The 17,484-nt window shown below is 29.4% G+C and overlaps 1 protein-coding gene across 4 annotated transcripts in view; it reads left to right on the forward strand.

Annotated features, from left to right (window-relative positions):
* The window catches only part of LOC129981123 (RNA-binding protein Musashi homolog Rbp6-like), a 247,187-nt gene that overhangs the window by 71,731 nt on the left and 157,972 nt on the right, over positions 1-17,484 (forward strand). For all 4 annotated transcript variants that reach the window (XM_056091806.1, XM_056091808.1, XM_056091807.1 and 1 more), the window contains exon 3: positions 16,516-16,597. In XM_056091806.1, coding sequence (XP_055947781.1) covers positions 16,516-16,597 — 82 coding nt within the window. The remainder of the gene's footprint in view (positions 1-16,515; positions 16,598-17,484) is intronic.

Raw genomic sequence — 17,484 nt, forward strand, 5'->3', positions numbered from 1 at the left:
ATTCATCCTGCGAACATAAGAGCGCACACGCACGCACACAAAAACAAATTAAAGTTTTAGTCAGTTAGTAGTTTCAGAGCAGTTTCGTTGATGCGATTCAGTCCATATTCAGGTTTCTAAAGTTCGAATGAAGGGGTACAATAAAATGGAGAGTTCAAGCAACACGGAGCAAACAACACTACTCAAAGAAGATTCGTATTTAAGAACATTGTTTAAATATTAGTGTTGCCATTCTCATTGAATGAAAATAACAAATGCAATTAATAATTGTTGCATTTATTTACCTGAAAAATATTCCCCCATACAAAATAAATACAATGACCTGTTTTACTTAAGAAGTCATTTCTATATGCACCTAGCAACTTATTCGAGTGAAAATATAATATACAATTTTCATCTAAATTATTCTGCTTATAAAGTTATTAAAATATAAAAATCAGATAAAAAATGGTACAGCAATATAAACGATATCATTGAATTTCTCTCTATATTTTTTAAAACTTTTATTATAGTGTCAACTTTTTACTGCATATAATGGAATTCCATCCTAATCTTCTTCTGTTTTTCCCTAGACCTAATTCGTCTTTAAACATTTTTATGCTCTACTTTATTGCAGTAAAGTTTGTTATATTGTAATCTAATTATATTGAATAATATCATATTTAGTATGATCTCAACTGCGCGCTTATGTAGCAGTTATTGGAAAATGGTAACGATTGTTTTAAAATATTCTCAAAAACACTTTTGTAAATTTATTACAGTTAAATGAAACAAAAAATGCCAAAATAAAATTGATACAAAGAATTTCTTTTTTTATTATTATTTTAATGTAGTGTAAGAATGATTTCTGTGTAATAATATACCCCGAAATTATTGAGAAAAAAACTTACAATTTTTTAATTAATTTTTCAATAAAAATTTTAACTAAAAACATCTTTCAATTTTAATTTTTCTCAGTGAACTCAATCTACACAAAAAAATTATGTATCACATTTAGTAGCTTTAGCTCTAACTTTCTGCCCTTATAGAAACGTTTGAGCCATTTTTGTATCATGAGTATATATGACGCAGTTTATAAATTAAAAGCCAGATTACAAACATTATCATGGTGAAATTATAACTACTGGTGATATGGGCAAAGAAACGACGAAAAAAATTCTAAAACTGAACAATAAGGTGAGGTAAATAGATATTCCATATAAATAATAATAGTAATCGTAATTCAGCTAATGCCTCAATGCATAATAATTACAGATTTTAAGAGATGCAGAGATGCGATGAATAAAAATATCTGACACAAACATCGTGGTGTTAGCTAATATAATTCGAAATTACATTATTCTTTGAATAGAAATTAGAAATCTATTACTATTTATTACTAGAAAGTTTATTCGTGTTTGTTGGATTTTGAAATATAGTGAGTTTTTAAATGTCCATAAAATTAGGTGTCGTAGCAACAGAGGATAAGTGAAATCCACAGAAAATCCTCAAAATTATAGAAAATGGGCCCGAGTTAACGCGAAAAGGATTTTGAACCAATTTTTCTTTATAATAGGAACACATCCAGTTCTAATTTCTGATAGAAATTTCTATATTTATAAGCTTGTTGGTTTATACTAAAGATGAAACAGATCAAGGTTTTATCTATCTCACTGCGCATAAAATGTTGAACCTTTGATAAGATAACGAATGTCTTGCATGGCATTGGCGAACAATAATTACGAAATATAGATATTTGGTATAAATTTAGCATTTTTATTGAATTTGACATGTGGTTTTCAGCGTTTGTTTTGTCCGGCAATATATATATATATATATTCCTTAAAAATGTTTTGGTAGAACTTCTGGACAGTTAGAATACCTTCTTTTATATACTTCCCCTATATGGAACTACAAATGTTCGCAGACTCTTGAAAATCGAGTTAAAACGAATTTCTACGAATGGCTTCATTTCTCAGCCAGAATAGATGTAAACGAATCGCTCATGCAGGCAGTACCTCTACCCCCTGCAATCCTCCACCCTGCCCTGTTTATTCCTGAATAATTGCCCAGTGAATTAGAAATGCGGGGATAATGTCCGTGTCCACGATGCGCAGCACAAGCTCAATAATTAACTGAAATGAAATCAGCGCGAAGATTACGAGTCATTTGTTTACACAAAATCCCTCCGAGACTTCCTCCGGGAACAGCGTCCGGGCGGCCTGCCAACCATAAGCTCGCCTACTGGAAATCACGCCCATTTCAATGGAAATTTAATTCTACTAATGAACAAAGTCCTTTTCAATGAAGTCTCGGTTTAAAGAACTCAAAAATTGAGGGAACTTAAAATTTTCCGTTTACGGGATAGTTAAGAGTCATTACTATTATTATTACTATTCAAGCCCCAAGTTGGGTTTTGAATTGTATTCTTTCTGTAATAGCCATTCCAGAAAGGAAACGATTTTTTTATTTATTTTTTCAAAAAATTCATTAAGTAATCATTTAAATAACAAAATTATCAATATATCACGATAAAAAAGCGGACTAAAAAGTATAACGCAATTTCTCCTAACTCTAAACAGAATTTGCAGGGCCTCTATACGAGATTATAAATCTTTATAGGATTAAGATAAATTATTTTTACATTTGAATCCATTTTAAGAACGTGGTATATTAAAAAATTTTGCATTTAAATAATTACTTTATGCTTTTTAATTTTGTGTGGGTGAAATTTGGCAGTCGAGTTTTAACTAACTTCCCGATTAGCTAAAGATTTGGTATGGCGCCATCTGTAGGTAATAAAAGTTTTAAATCGATTTCAAAATTTGTACTGAACAGACAAATAAATAGACAGATAAGAAAGTGGGTTGATATTTCATTATTATCCATTCTGATTTATATTTAAAGTTTCAAGTCCCTAGTTTCTCGGAAACTTAGTATAAAATGGATTATAAAATTTGCACCGAATAAACAAAAAGAGTTAATAAAAGCGTGTTCAATAAAAAAAAGAAAAGAAAAGAAAAGAAAAGTGCAATACTTCTTCTCCCTTTGACTTTTGAAATTTTTATTATTTTTATTTATTTATTTAATAGAAATTTGAAATCTTCTTAAGTTTGATAGTCTGAACTAAAATCTATTGACGCTGGCAAAAACCAGCAGGATTGTCTCCCGAGATTTTCTTCCATATTCTCTAATAGAAATCTTATCGAATTAGGTAATTTAAAGACATTTTTCAAATAATTGAAACCAAAAGTTGATGCAGAACTACAACTTAAGTTCTAAAATTCTACAAAATAATTAATTTTTCAAAATACTCACAATTTTGAATCACCGCGTTTACCCGCGTGCGAATATACAGACCAACAAATTGTCAGTGCTCAGATAAATTAATTCAACATTTGCTACAAATGTACAATATATATATATATATATATATATATATATATATATATATATATATATATATATATATATATATATATATATATATATATATATATATATATATATATATATATATATATATATATATATATATATATATATATATATATATATATATATATATATGTCATATTCAGGAAGTTCTGAAAGATATATATTAGTTGGAATTTTACGTTTCAAATTCTTTGATGATTACATTGCTGTCTGTTTTTAAACATCGTATATTTGAAAACATAAAAGGTTTCAAACATTGAAAAAGATTAATCATCATTTTACATTCCATTCTTGTGACGCGGGAGAGATTTTCTATAGATATAGAGTAGTTTTGATAAATAAATACCTTTTAATATATTCCACGCCTGTAATACCATTTAATATTACCAGAATAGTAATACCAGTCCTGTAAGGTATACATGTACCGAATAATACCAGTCCTTTAAGGTATATAGGTACCAAATGTAGTAGCTATGTATAAAACGATGTGACTTGTAGAATGCCTACACACACATATAGAGGCACACATTTATCTTTATTGTTAGAATAGATTATGCGTTTGAAGGCGTAAATATATAATGAATCGTAAAAAATTTGTACATAAATGAGAATACTTTATGCAAGCTCCTGAAAGTCGCGTATTCTTCGTAACATAAAGAAGAATTTTACATAATTGCACAAATTCAACAGGATCAATATTAGAAAGAAAAGTCATTTGTTGATAAGGCATGATTTGTTGCTTGTTTTAAACATGCATTACTTACATCACACTCACGATCAGCTGGAATGTCAGAAATACTGAACTAAATAGCGATTCATTCCGAGATGTGTTTTGCTGTATGCCCTTAATAACCAGCTATCCATTCACACAGTAATAAGGGGGAGGATAAAGAGGTTCAACAAACAGAATGGGATCTTCATTTCTCTAAAAGTTTTCGAGAGAAAGAAGAATTGAAACACAAGACAGTTTGTGAAAATAAATTGCTTACTGAATCATTCCTTCATTACTTTCGGTTTAATGAAGCTTTTAGTGCATTCATGTTCCATTTTAAATTCAAATCAGACTAGGAGAATGTTGTTGAAAAAAAATAATTTTGCCCTACACCATTTATCTGTGCCACAGCCATAAATCCAAAATTCCATTTTTTTTTTCTACTTCAAGGATTTTGCCTACCTGAGAACAGGGTATTACATTTTGCAAGCTTAAATGTTTTAAAGAAAGATACTAAGTATATAATACAACCCTGTTTACATTTTTTGTTTTTTTTATCGTCTGTCTGAAAGTTGCTGTAACATTGTTCCTCACTTGAAACAGAATAAAAAACTAGGTGGGAGGAGAAACGTCAATCTCTAGCAGACAATGCTCAACACAGTTGCGTTTTCGTATTCTGCGTGTTGTTTGGGTTTTGTTTTGTTTACGACGCAAAAGATTATTTTGGAATAAAAGATCGTCCGATTAGTAAGTACTACAGTGCACTTTCTGCCGATTGGATATAATGCGATGGAGCACAAATGGCATGCTGCCAAAATATTCTTACGAGATTGAACTGAAATATTAAATATTCGATTGCATTTGCACTAATCCGTTGTTTACTCAAAGCAATTTATTTTGTATGAATTATTGTCTTTATATATTTGTAAACCATGCATCTTTTACTACATTTCGATTACTAAGTGGTAATAAATACCCCTACTCACTCCCTAAATCGCCATATAGTTATGCATTTCTGCTAGGGATAAAAATTATAAATTTATTAATTACCAATAGTAAATTCAAATTATTTCAAATTATATGAATTGCTAACATTAACTTTTCATCCATTACTAAAAACTAAATTATCAGTTTCTAAAATTAAAATTTTCTGATAGTAAAGACATGTATTCGTAAAAGTTAGAAAACAAAAATAGTATATAATTCTGAGAAGTTTAAAATTCAGTATTAAATTTAATTATTAGTTCCTGTTTTGGCAAGACGTATTTCATCCAAATTATTAATCATAATGTTAATAATAGCCGAAGATAATAAGCATTAATAGGATTAATTTTGTCATATCAATCAACTTCGATTAACTGCATTTTATGACAAAAATATTACATTACTTTAAGATATTATATCATTTTACCATATTATTTTAAATTATACTTGAAAAAAATGATAGAATATTCTGAGTGGTTATCGGTACTTTAGAATATAGAAATTAATGTAGTAGTAGTAAAATATGATAGAAAATAATGTAGTAATCTAGTAACCCCTGAAGTTCGGAAACTTCGCTCCGTTTACCAAACACTTTATATCTCTATTTCGCCGATTCCGACTAAACTACCTTATGAACAATTCAATATCTTCATTTGCATTTACTTCTTGTTTTTGACTTTTTCGATACATAACTGAAACTGTTCAACATAAACTCTTTTTCTTTTCGTACTATCCAACTTTAAAGAAACAGCATTGTCTCTGATTTTCTACCAGCAAGCATGTAAACAATTCGAACTTGTGAACTGTTGCCAAATGACGATTAACAACTTCAACTTTATTTTGTTTCCGCATAAGCGTTTTATATATGTATATATAGACAGATGTTTAAATTAATTAATAATTTATTTATTTGTAACTCCTCATCGTTTGTCTCTTTCGACTGTTTACATTGTTATTTTTTAGAGCTTAAATAATAAGTAATTGGAAGTCTTCTAGTAATATTTTTTTATATAATATTGCATAAATACGACATTTCTAACATGCAGGGAAGAAATATATATATTTGTTAGGTAAATAATATGCTCTAAATCAGAAATTTTAAATATTTATCGATACAATCCTTCATCAATATCGAATGGGCTTGGTATCGATAGTTATATTTTCCTTCGAAGGTTTCTCATTGCTTTTTTAAATATCGTTTGCTTCTTTTCCAAACTTAATTTAATAGGTAAAACAATTATGAATCATAATTTGCAATGTTTATTTTTAGAATTTCATGTTTAATTAAGACATAATTGTATATAAATTGTAATGTTAAAATGGACGTTTTGAAATGAATTTATACTTATCCGAAGGGTCTACTATAGTTTACTACATGTTGTATTATTCTATTGTATACCACTGCTCTATTATCTGTTAGATTATGCTACTGTAGCAACCCAAAGAAAGAATTGAATTTTCTTCGGTTTGTTTTCTTTTTAGCTTTATTTATTTATTTATTTTGATATTCACATTCATTTTCTTTTTGATCCGTACTGTTTTCTTTTAATTCGAAGCTTGTAAAACGTTTTTAAATATAAACAAATAGTAAGCATCTCCTTCCTTTTTTTATTTAATATTTAATTTATTGAAACAAATCAAGATGCGCAGGTGCTCAGAGTTTCCGCATCTAGAAATAAATTATATCCATAATTTAAGATTTAAAAAAAGCATACCAAATTTCAATAGTTATGGAGTACACGGAAACACCAAAGGTATATAACTACATTCGGGATGAATTTTCTGAAAGATGTTCTAAAATAGATTCATTTTTGCAAAAGTGGTACAAAACGAAGATCTTTTAGTTTAGAAGTTTATCAAATGACTTAATTAAAATTTTGCAGATAACTTCATAAAAATATTACTTAATTCCTGAATTAAAAAAACAAGCATTATTTCTATCCATTATTTATATTAGCTCTGACTGTAAAGTAAGATGAATTTTTCGTTTTTTTTTTTTTTTTTTTTTTTTTTTTTTATGTAGTAAGCCATTTAAACAAATACGGAATATTTTTAGGCAAATAGATTATTTAATCTCTAATTCAAGGAACTGCAGACCATATTGAGAAATAACTATACCAAATTAGAACCAAAAATATACATTAAATTTTGATTTATGAAGTTTCCCGTAAGAAAATCCTATCAAAGATTGGAGAAAATAGCATTTAAATGTAAAATATCAGTAAAACATATATAAATGCAAATACAAAATGCAGAATAACTTCCCGCAAAATTGGAAATTGGATTAAAAGCAAAATTCAAACGATTTTATAAAGAAAACTGTTCATGCATTTAGAATATTATATATATATATATATATATATATATATATATATATATATATATATATATATATATATATATATATATATATATATATATATATTCGTAACACATTGACTTTTCAGCATAGACTCCTTTTTTAATATCAAAGATATCTTTTCTGGAGACCTAATAAATGTAAAATTTTCAGAATCTTGTAAGCTTCGAATACTTCGTGAATTACAATTATTAGTCTTTGTATACTTCTTATACAAGAAAGTAATAAAAATGATAATTCTTTATTTTGTAAGTATCCAATGAAAAACTGTATTGAAATACGATGACTTCAACACTCTTTGATCCTGGAAGATTTTACAGTATCTAACCAGCCCAGGGATAGCTGCCCTTTTCTGACCAAAGCACTGGCACGGGGCTTGCGTGTCCATCTTATCAGAATTGCGTGCCTCTACAGCGGTGTTGACCGTTATCACGCACTGCCCGGCCGCAATCAGAGTCCATTTCCGCGAATTATCTCTGCCGGACGCATCCCCGATGAAATCGGATCGTTGCAGAATTAAATAGGCTCGGATTAGGTACCGAAATCTTGCTGGGATGGGTTTAAACAGCATTGCTTTTTCATTCAGGGCAGACCCGGGTGACAGTTGTTACGAGGATTAATATGTTAGGTTTCCTGCCCAAGAGCTGTTCGCTGCAACAACAGGATTGGACTGGGTCTCGTATCTTCGAATCTAATTGCGCCGGCTGGCAGAGACTGCTTTGATATCGGGAGATACAAACGCACACAGAGCTGTTAATGATAGAGTTTCGCTGTACTTAGATAATTCGTGGGTATATTAATGCACATGGAGGAGGCAATAATTCTGGAATATCTCTAAAACCCTCCTAGTACAACCAAACTAATGTCTACTAACTAAAACTTAAATGATAGGGAACCTCTAGTCCTATAAGCATGATAATGCTTTTATTTAATCATAGTAATGGCTGATAGCATTTAGTGATCTATGCAATATTCTTTTTTAATGAAAATCTGATAAAATCAATGACATGAACTTGCTCAAACGTTGATATTATTTGAATAAATACATAATTCAAAAGTTTAAAAAAGATTATAGAGTTCAGCTCTACTTAGATGATTCGTAGTTACATTAAAGTATATAAACGAGGCCATAATTCTGGAAAATCTCTAAAACCTTCCTTATACAGCCAAATTAATGTTCATCAACTAAAAATTAAAGGATAGGGAATCTGTAGTTCTATAGGGTTGATAAAGATTCATTTAATCATAATTCATAATGTTTAAATATCTTTAAACATTATTGCAATGTTGAAAAATTTTAAACCTGATAAAATCAATAACATGAACTTACACAAACATTGATATTGTTTGAGTAAATACATAATTCAGAATTTTAAAAAAAATTTTCAATTTAGCTGTATTTAGATAATCCGTAATTATATTAATGAATATGGAGGAGGAAATGATTGTGGAGTATTTCAAAAACCTCTCTTGTACAGTCAAACCAATGTCGACAGAGCAAGAATCCAACGAAATCTTAAAGGTCATTGCAATCTCTAGTCCTACAGACAGGATAAAGTTTTCATTTAATCATAGTATCATGATGTTTAAGGATCTCTCTTTTTAAAAATTTGAGAAACTGATAAAAACTAATGATATGCACTTGCACAAATATTGAGTAAATAGATCATGCGAAAGCTAAAAAAAACCCATAGTGATAGCATTCAAAATATTGTAATTTACAACTCAGCTTTATGATCGATATAGGAACAATATTCAAGTTCTCAATTATGCATTAATATTCACTTGACCATTGATATTTTTGCAACTATTGTCCTTAGTTTTGCCTGGCTGAGTGTTAAACATGTAATCTATCAAAACTAAAATGATTTTGAATTAGTCAAAAGAGGTATTGTAACTGGCTTAGTCAAAATCGATGACTGTATCAATCAATTACACATAAAGTGCACATTTTTTAAATATCCTCTAATATGATATTTATTATTTTCATCAAATGAAAAAATATTTTTTATTGCACTTCTTATATTACGAAGATAATACCATTGACATCTAAGATGCAATAACTGGTATTTTTAGTTCTTTTCTTTATTTACATCAATATCTGTTCTTTATATTAACTCAACTTATTAAAATAGTCGAATAAACAGATTGTTTTAGTTATATAACATGGAAAAAACTTTAAGATTATCAGCAACAAAGAGCTCCTGCTGGGTATTTATGAAATAAGTTTTCAGATATAAGAAGCCTCCATTTATTTACATTGATACATACAGAAAATTATTGTATTATAATTGATTGCTATTGTTTTTTTAGACTCTGTCTAGTTCCAAAGTTTCTCTTGCTGAAAGTGCGTTACGTTGACTTTTATAGTTTTTATGGTGAAGATTGAATTCCAATAAAAAAAAAGAGAGTGTTGCCATTTGAAGTATTCGAAATTTTATTATTCGAAAAATTATTATTATTTAATGTAAGAATTATTTGAACTTTAAGAGTGCAGCTGTTATTTCATTTCTTTAAACAGTCTAATTACCAGAAACTCATAAATAAAGCACTAGAATACTACGTATTCAGGAAAGTAATAAAAATCGAAAAGAACTATTACAAAGAAACTTTGTATTTGGTACTTACACCAAAACTGTAGATTTATATCAAAATTTAGAGCAATTCTATACAAGAATTGGTTGTCTGTTCATCTGTATATCTATGTGTTTGAAACACCATTCTTAAGAATGTAATAGGTAAAATGAATGAATTTGAATGTATGAATTTCACACAAGTTTTACAAATCCTTACTTAATTTTGAAATAAATTGTCAAGAGTATATTGTTTTTTTTTTTTTTTTTTTTTTTTACTTTTTCTGAGAAAGTATAGTAATCAAAAAATTCGAACTTGAGATTTTGACGAATCTACACTTTTCAGACTTCTAAGATCTCAAAACATACTCAAACTCATTTGTGCTAGACGGTTTAAATTTGGTATACGGTCTTTACATCAAATCTGCATATTTCTGTCGAATTTTGAGTAAAATCTGTTCAGAGGAAGATCGCCTGTCCAGTTGTTCGAATATAATTTAGCATGGTAATTACAAAAAGAAGAGAGCTAGACAAATAAAATTCGGATTGGATTGTTTGAAGTTTTATGGCGCAAGAGCCATGATGTTGACTATGCTGCGCCAAACAATGGGTAAAATTATATCATTTTAAAACAATCATTAAAGAATAAAATTCGGTACACAGGTTTAACATTTATAGTGTACACACTTACCAAAGTGTGGACCAAATCCAACGACGGTTTGTCTTTCTGTCGTCCTATTCTTTCAGAAACAAATAAAAGGGATGATTAAAAAACGCAATGTCTTAAATATATCAAATTTGGTATGGAAATTTGTGATTAAAAGTGTAGAGTTGTGTCAAATCTTTGTTTTAATCGGTTGAGAAAAACGTTCCTAAAACACAAATTCGATTTTTGGATACAATTAACACATCCAAGATTTAATCGCCAAATTACTCTCCAAGAATGGCACAATAGATTCAGTAAAAATGCTACATGCCAAATTCACGCCAAAAGTTAATATTTCGTAACTATTGTACGCCAATGACATGTAAGACGTTCTCTGGCATAACAAGTTTATTACAAATTATGTCAGAAAGTTTTGAGGAAACTAGTACCGCTGGTTTTCCCCTTGTGTTTTTACCTGTCCCTGAGAAAGTGAATATAATAATTAAAAATAATAAAAAATTATACTGTTTTTAATTATTAATATCAAATTTTAGATTCATATCATATTCTGACACCATAGATCGAAGAGAAGAGTCTAAAATGCATATTTCAGTCTTTTCATTATATTACGAATTTAAGCCCAAAATATACTGTATCTTTTAATGTATAGTAATAAGTCGATGGAAGAGTAGTCTCAGTGCCCCGCCTCTCTATATATACCTGCTATAAGCATTTATTCGAAATGTGGCATGCAAAAAAATGGTGCATTCCATGTGGAAGCAAAGGATTTATCTCCAGAAATATCGATGCATGATGAAAACGGAATTTTGGCCTCTCGTTTTCGCTTTAAATCTCACACTTTCGCTACCTCAGCTCCCTGTACCCCTTTCTCCGTCCAGCAGATACGACTACATGACGCCCTCGCACAACCCCCAGTGCTCCTTCCTCCCCACCTTTTCTCCTTCTACGATGCGCGCGCGATCCTAATCACGGACCGCCGCTGCCTTGATGACGTGTTTCCGGCGCATCCAGCTGTCGCCATGGCAACGGGGAAAACCCGAACTGAATGAAAACCGGCAGTTTTCCGGAATGGGAGGGATTTTTCACGCGGTCGTAAAAATGAAAATAAATAACGGATTTTTGGAGTTACGGGAAAAATGATTTCGATGACTTTTACCGCTTTTTTTCGTTCCTTTATCTCTTCAATTTTTTTCATGCATTCGTATGTATGAGAAAAGGGTTTTTAGTGAACACATATAATACATAAAAAGTGTAGCTCATTAATCGATTAGAGATTTACCATATATTTTTATGGAATTTTTATTAATTTCTTCTGAAAAGAAAAAAAATAAATAAATAAAAGTTGCATTATTTTTTAACAAATTTATCTATAATCAATACAAGCAACTGTCATAACTTCTTTGATTTCTGAGTAATGCAGTTATTCATCTTTCTTAATTTTTTTATTCCAAACAGCTTGTTTGTTCTTTAATCTTTTTTAAGAACTATATTTTTATTGCCATTCTGGAAAATTAAATTTAATAAAAGTAATAAAAATATATAGAAAGATATTCTATAATTTTAAGAAATCATCTGCGACTATTGCTGTATTAGATTTAATTAAAAAAGATGATAATATATTATTAAATTAAAACAAAAATAGTAATATTTATAATTAAATTAAAACAAACATAATGGTATGTACAAGAATTCAACAATATTCTTTTTCTAGTAATATAACTATGTACACAAATACGTATTATTTATGCAGGGTCCAAAAAAATAGCAATAAATGCCACTGGTATATTAATTACAAAATATGGAAAAAATCGAAATAGCAATGCTATAACTTTATAAATTCGTCTACTTGGTGCTATATTAAATTAAAATGAAACAGAAGTATAACAAAATATAACGATGCAATATCTATGATAAGAGAAATGCTCTTAACATTTCGTTTTTTAAATTTCAGTAACGGTAAAATTTTTAATTAAAAAATTTCAGAATTCTTCAAAATATTTTTTTTTAAAAAACTATGTAACTCACAAATAGATTATGCGTACAGTTATCAGAATCTCGTTTCAAAGACCGTTCTCATACGCATAAAAAAGGGCAATTCTCAACTTTTTTGCTGCTTCTGATCGGCTATTAATTTTCTGATTCCCGATTGTTGTTCGTTTTTGTGATAATGATTTTGTTCGTTTTGTTTGTTTTGTTCGTTTTTGTGATTGTGACTTCCGAACTTTGTGGGATATCTCCTCATTTTTCTTACTTCCATTCCAGTCCGCGTGTTGGCCTGCTTTCTGTGAAGTTCTAATTTAATACCCGCAGAAGACGAGTAAAATAACTAAGTTAATTTTAAAATAAACAAAATGTAAGAATAGGCTAGAAAGGCAGAAATAAATCATTTTTATAAAAGAATATTGGATCGCTGACACAAAAAGAGACAGAGACAAAAAGCGATTTGTAAGTAAGTTACAGGATCCTTATAAAGAAATTGTGCAGTTGTACGAGTCTCGTTTAAACGTAAAGTTCAAGGGAATGAAATGAAAATTTTTAGATGCAAGTTTTTTAAGGTATATTCTCAAGACAATGCAGAAAACAACATTCCATTTCTCAGAATTAAAATTATAGTGAAAAAATTCGGAAAATTTCAAACAGTAACACCTTTATTTCTTTTAATGGATTGTAGTCTTAAAAAACATAAATGGCGTTGCATTGTATTTGCAGAATGAAAAATTTTCAGTTGATATTTAAATGTGGTTAATTAATTCCTAGTATCGATATGTTTTAATTCATCTAACACGTTGCTAGACTTAAAATTTGTCAAACTATTTCAATAATGAAAATAAGTGTATATTTATCTTCAGTAATAAAAAAGGGAAGAAGGCATCAATAATTTTAAGTCAAATGTTTTATGATAATATTATAGGAAAATTCATGTTAAAAAAATGAGCAAAATAGCATAAGATGTTTTTAAAAACACTGGTTAAATGCCTATCAGGATTAAAATTTCCGACAAATTTATTAAACATAAATATTTAATCCTTTCGAAATTCAATTGAGATGTAATTAAATGGGCATTATTGGCAAACAAATTAGTTGCCGACCACAGTTGAAGGCGGTTTTCTGTATCTTTTGTGTGCGTGCGCGCGAGCGTGTGTGTGTGTGTGTGTGTGTGTGTGTGTGTGTGTGTGTGTGTGTGTGTGTGTGTGTGTGTGTGTGTGTGTTAAAAATTTTAGTATATTTATTATACCTTTCACAGATCAAATTTTCTCTTTTTCTAATTTCATTTCCATTAGCTTTACACATAAGAGAATAGTACAAAATTAAATTACCATTGACCTAGAAGCATAAAATGACTTGCAGATAATCTAGATGGAATATTCATTTAACAAAAAAGAAAAGCATTTCCCAAAAGTACTATTGGAGTACATTCTGTTAGAATAAAAAGACGTTTTATATATTAAAAAAGGAAATAAAAAGATTTGGAGCAATTTCCAACTGTTATATCTAGATTAAAGAGGGGGGGGACACACTGATAACAGCAACGTTGGACCGTGTCCAAAGTGTGGTTCGAATATGTGAGCGTCGTTAGAATGTTAGTGAATTAGCGTTTCGTATTTATCTCGAAAGGAATTTGAATCAACTTTTGAAACAGAAACGCTACAGTATACTCCAGAAAAACTTTATTTTATGGCCTGTTTCGAGGGGAGGAAGAGCTCTAGTGCTGAGCCATTTAATGGCACTAAAACCAATAATTTCATGCAATTCTGAGCTGCAGAATTATTCGCGGCTGCAACTGAAAGACTGGTGCAAACCAATTTCATTCGAAGATTATAATTCTGAATGATTTGTTTTCCCAGTAACTGCTAGCTTTGGTGAAAATGCAAACAGTTTATATTTTAAATTTAGAATCTTTTACTTTCTGTGGGACAGGCCGATTATTACCATTACTAACTTAAGCATTTTGTAAACAAATGTTGAATAATACTTTACTAAACTCATATTATAAGTACAGTACTACCCTTCTTTAATGCTTTATTCTACATGAAAGCACAAACATACAGTAGCAAAAATAAAGATAAAGCATCACAACAGTACACAAAACAGTAAACTGGTAATAAACAGCTATAGAAACACGAAGCTCTCCTAGAAAACTCAACGGTGAGATTTCATTCAATTCTTAATTATAGTTCCATTCAACAGCTCTGTCTTTCGGCAATTTATAATTTCCAAAGCAGGACAAAGAAGCTTCTAGAGAGCTATTTTATTTTCTCTCCTAACTTCGATATCGTCAAAATTCTTGAACATTTTTTTTTTTTTCATTTTTGTCGCTAAAATCACCAAATGGTGGCTAAATTTATCATCAAGACGTGTTCATTGACCCAGCATCTATTTAGCATCTGTTAGAGTTATACATAAAAATACCCTTCTGTAGCATAAAAGTAATTGCTGAATAAATTTGTAAATTAGTAAATTTGTAACAGTATTTTTATAAATTTATTCAAATGAGCATAAATAAAATTATTTCTGTTTTTATCTTTGAAGAAAGCCGAATTTATGAAGAAATGTCTCAGAACGCCAATCATGTACCTCTAGCATTTCGAAATGAATAAATATAAGACACATCCGTTTGAAAAGGGAACTGTGGTTCCAATTTAGTTGCATTTCGTTATTTAGTGAAAAGTAGCGATGAAACGAATAATACTATGTATATATTCTTTAAAGCAAACTCAGCAGGTAATAAACTAAGTTTTGCCTGTAGAAGATAATAGTGAAATGCATATTTACTGCAAAATGTGTATGGCACTGCTTTTATGTATAATTGCAGGGTTTTCCGATGATATGGTTTTACTCACAGAGACATAAAAAAAAGGGTCACTACAGTCATTATAGTAGAATTTAATTTTTACTCATGCATTTTGTCGGTTTTTTTCACCTGTTTAGTTTTTTCTTTCCTACCTTTTAAAGCAAAGTTATTATAATGTTTATAAATGAAAATATAAACTTTGCAGGACTATTAACCTTGTGGTACAGCAGGTTTGCAGTATAACCTTGCGGGTTTTCAGAAATTACCAATAACATTTGAAAGTTTAAATTCAAAACAGTTATGAATGCTCATTGTAAGCTCATCCATCAATGCAAACAATATTAAGATGATACGATAACTTGTCCCATATTCCTTCAGTATCTTTGATATACTTTGAAAACCTGCAGATATGCATAGCTTAAGTTTATCAGCATAAGTTTGTAAAGGGGAAACAAACACCTGTTTGATGTAGCCCCAGGAAAAAAATGAACCATTTCAAAATATACGAATATCTACATCATTTCGAAACTTTTCATTAGTCCTTACTTCATACTTTTTCACTAATCTTCAAATAAATCAGACATTTAGGATCGTACTGCCTTGATGTCCTTCGCATTTCTGAAAGATGAACACTTATAACTATGTCAAATTTAAACCTTCTACTATTATTTTTTATTTCCAAAGAACCACAAGGTTCTGCTTCTTTTGTTTTCTTTTAATAAGCATGAAAAGTTGGTATATTCATTTATAAACACCCTGTATATTTTATATGTAAAGGTTATTATGCATTACTGTATTATTATCATTATGATACACATTTGTACATTATTTATTATATGTAAACCATAAAATCAAAATTCTTCTCTCTCCATTCACCTATTTTTCCTGCCTTGCATCTTTGAGTGTGCAAATAAATAAATAAATCTGTTTGTTTCATTGTTAGTACTGTAAATTATGCACCAGAAGCTGTTTTCTACCTGATAGTAATCTGTTGTTTCTTGTCTCTTTCAGAGGGTCTTAGGGAATATTTTAGTAAATACGGTGACATAACGGAAGTGATGGTGATGAAGGATCCGACAACGAGGAGATCACGGTACGTGTTCACGCTATACTTCATTCCTTATGTGTCATGTTCTTCATTCCTTATGCCTTTATGTACTTCATTCTTTATGTGTTATGTTCTTCATTCCTTGTTCCTTTATTTTCTTATTGATTTGTTCAATTTTATGTCATTTCCCCTCAGGCGAATCTTTTTCTTTTATTCTTTTGCTTGAAATTGATGGAAAAAATAATTTACGTTCATAAAAGTACAAATAAACTAAATAATATTTTTATAGATGGCATGATTCAAAAATATACATTCAAGAAATACTGCATTCACATTATGAAGGACATCTTTGGAACAAAACGACACTAAAATTCATAAACATTATATAATGTTCATGTCATCAATATATCCTTTACATTCTTCATTCCTTGTGCCTTCATATTTTTATTTGATTTTATAAAATTTGTATCATTTCTCTTTGGTTCTTTTGCTTAAAATTAGCAGGAAAATAATTTGCAGTCATAAAAGAATAAATCATCTGTAGATTAATTTAAGATAATACAGTTGTATGATTCAATAACATTCATTCGCGAAATACTGTATTGAGATCATGAATAATATCTTTGGAATAAAAATACGCTAAAAAATTAAACACAATATATAATATTCATGCTATGAACATATCCTTCACATTCTTCATTCTTTATAAGTCATGTTCTTCATTCCTTATGTCTTTATGTTCTTATTTGACTTGATAAAGTTTGTATCATTTCTACTCTGACGAATCTTTTTCTTTGATATGTTGCTTGAAATTAAAGGGAAAACTAATTTCATTCATAAAGGAACAAATTAGATAAATAATATTTTTATAGAATATTTTAAACAAATACAACTGTGTCATTTAATAATATTCGATCACTAAATGCTATATT

Source organism: Argiope bruennichi, chromosome 8 (assembly GCF_947563725.1).
Source record: "Argiope bruennichi chromosome 8, qqArgBrue1.1, whole genome shotgun sequence".
Taxonomy (NCBI): Eukaryota; Metazoa; Arthropoda; class Arachnida; order Araneae; family Araneidae; genus Argiope; species Argiope bruennichi.